Raw genomic sequence first — 2196 nt, 5'->3', positions numbered from 1 at the left:
CGGTGGGCCTCAGCCTCTGCCCTCCGGGCCTGAGCCAGCTCCTCCGAGAGGCAGGCAGCCTCCGTGCCTCGGGCCTCTAGCCTCCGGGCCTGGGCCTCCAGCTCTGCTCGAAGGGTCTCAGCCTCTCGCTTCAGCCGCGCCGCCTCCTCCTGGAGGGCCTCCCGCTCAGGGACACCACTGACCAGGATCTCCTCGGGGGCCCGTGCCTCCCAGGTCCGGACTTCAGGAGCCCCTTCCAGTTTCTTCTGTGACTTTCGTTGGGTTGCATCCCCGACCAACCCCCCCAACCTGTGTTCATGCTCTCTGGCCTCTGTTTGCCCCTCAGGTAGGTCCAGCTTCTGGTCTAGGGTCCCCTGCTCCTCCAACCGCACACACAGGCTGGTCTCCGAGGGTCCCGGCTTGCTCTCAGGGTCCTCCTGTCTCACCCTCAGGGCCTCTGGCACCGACTCCCCAGTCTCTCCTCCCAGAGACAGCTGGGCCTGAATGTTAACCTCGGGACCCTGAGGCGGGGTCACAGAGGAAGGGGTCCGGAGAGGGGCTCCCAGGCCAGCCTTCTTCGGGAACTCCTGTGCCTCTGCATCGGGGTCTGACTCCTGGGGCATGGAGTCTGCAGGGACCACGACATCCGTCTGCAGAGGCTTCTCCACCACCTGTGGGTCCAGATCAGATGCCGATGCCTCAAGAGCTGACTCAAACAGCAGGGGAGTTGGGTCTGAGGCCTGGGAGCCTTCGTCCGCTGCCTGAGCAGCCAAGGCCTGGGGGCCGGGGTCTGAGGTCAGGCAAGTCTGGGGAGCTAAGTCCGGCTCTCGAATCACCGAGTCTTCATTCTGCTCCTCCAGTAGGGGGGGCTGAAGGCACATGAGTTCAGTTCAGTCACTCAGTCGTGTCTGACTCTGCAACCCCATGGACTGCAGCACACACGGCCTCCCTGTCCATCACCAACTCCCGGAGTTTACTCAAACTCATGTCCATTGAGTTGGTGATGACATCCAACCATCTCATCCTCTGTCATCCCCTTCTCCTCCTGCCCCCAATCCCTCCCAGCATCAGGGTCTTTTGAAATGAGGACACAGGGTCTTTTCATGAGGGCACATGAGAGGGATGGTCAAACCCAGAGGAGGTGGCCAGGAAGGGCCTGCTGATGGTTGGAGGGGACTCACCTGGCCACCTGGCTGCCTCTGCAGCACCCGAAGCAGGCCTCGAAGCTCCTGATTCTCCCGCTCCAGGGTCTGCAGCCGCCCAGCCTCTGCCTCCCTCACTTCATCATGTAGCGAGGGAGCCACTCCGGGCAGGAGTTCTAGGGTGTGGGAGATGAGGTCAGCAAAGTCCACTCTGCTCCCTTATGACTCCTCATATACACCCCTAGCCCTGACACCAGACCTGGGGGAAGGGAATGAAACCAGAAGCCAACCCCACTATGAAAAAAAAAAAAGAGGGAAAGTGTTAGTTGCTCAGTCATGTCTGACTCTGCAAACCCTTGGTCTGTCCCCCACCAGGCTCCTCTGTCCACGGGATGCTCCAGGCAAGGATACTGGAGTGGGTAGCCATTTCCTTCTCCAGGGGATCTTCCCAACCTCGGGATTGAACCTGGGTTTCTTGCACTGCAGACATTCTTTACTGTCTGAGCCACCAGGGAAACCCCAATAGCTACAGGGGAAAAAGAGGCAGCTCCCACCCACAGACCTGCCACTGGGGCCCCGCTCACCCTCCCCAGGGGAGCCCGGGGGTGGCTCCAGGCTCCGCTGAAGCTCCAGTTCCAGCTCCACATTCTCTTCTGCAAGCTGGTCCACCTGATGCCGCAGGGAGTCCAGCTCCTGGAGGGGAGAGCAGGGTCAGGCAAGCCCTCCCCTCTGTGGCCAGGCCCAGTGTGGGGGCTAGAAGGTCACTGGAAGGAAATGGCAACCCACTGCAGTATTCTTGCCTGGAGAACCCCATGGACAGAGGAGCCTGGCAGGCTAGAGTCTGTGGGGTCGCAAAGAGTCGGACACGACTGAGTGCACACGCACGCATAAACAGAGGAAACAGGGAGTAGGAGTCAGTGATCACCAAAGAACCCTAGGGACCTCTGAGGTCACGGACCACTGAGTGGCCGGGGGGTCTCACCGCGTGGGCCTCGCCCAGCCGGGTCCGCAGCAGCAGGTTCTCGCGCTGTGTCTCGTGCAGCCGAGCACAGCGCTCCTGAGCGGCCTCCAGCTG

The 2196-nt window shown here is 61.4% G+C and overlaps 1 protein-coding gene across 1 annotated transcript in view; it reads right to left on the bottom strand.

The window, feature by feature from the left end:
• The window catches only part of CCDC88B (coiled-coil domain containing 88B), a 16517-nt gene that overhangs the window by 10292 nt on the left and 4029 nt on the right, over nucleotides 1–2196 (bottom strand). The window contains exons 10-13 of the mRNA XM_010838095.1: nucleotides 2104–2189; nucleotides 1706–1814; nucleotides 1161–1297; nucleotides 9–848 (exon numbers count right to left, since the gene is read on the bottom strand). Coding sequence (XP_010836397.1) covers nucleotides 9–848; nucleotides 1161–1297; nucleotides 1706–1814; nucleotides 2104–2189 — 1172 coding nt within the window. The remainder of the gene's footprint in view (nucleotides 1–8; nucleotides 849–1160; nucleotides 1298–1705; nucleotides 1815–2103; nucleotides 2190–2196) is intronic.

This window comes from Bison bison, unplaced genomic scaffold (assembly GCF_000754665.1).
Source record: "Bison bison bison isolate TAMUID 2011002044 unplaced genomic scaffold, Bison_UMD1.0 scf7180017864089, whole genome shotgun sequence".
Classification (NCBI taxonomy): domain Eukaryota; kingdom Metazoa; phylum Chordata; class Mammalia; order Artiodactyla; family Bovidae; genus Bison; species Bison bison.
Note: the sequence above shows the minus strand (reverse complement) of the source record. Positions and strands in the feature narration are given on the sequence as shown.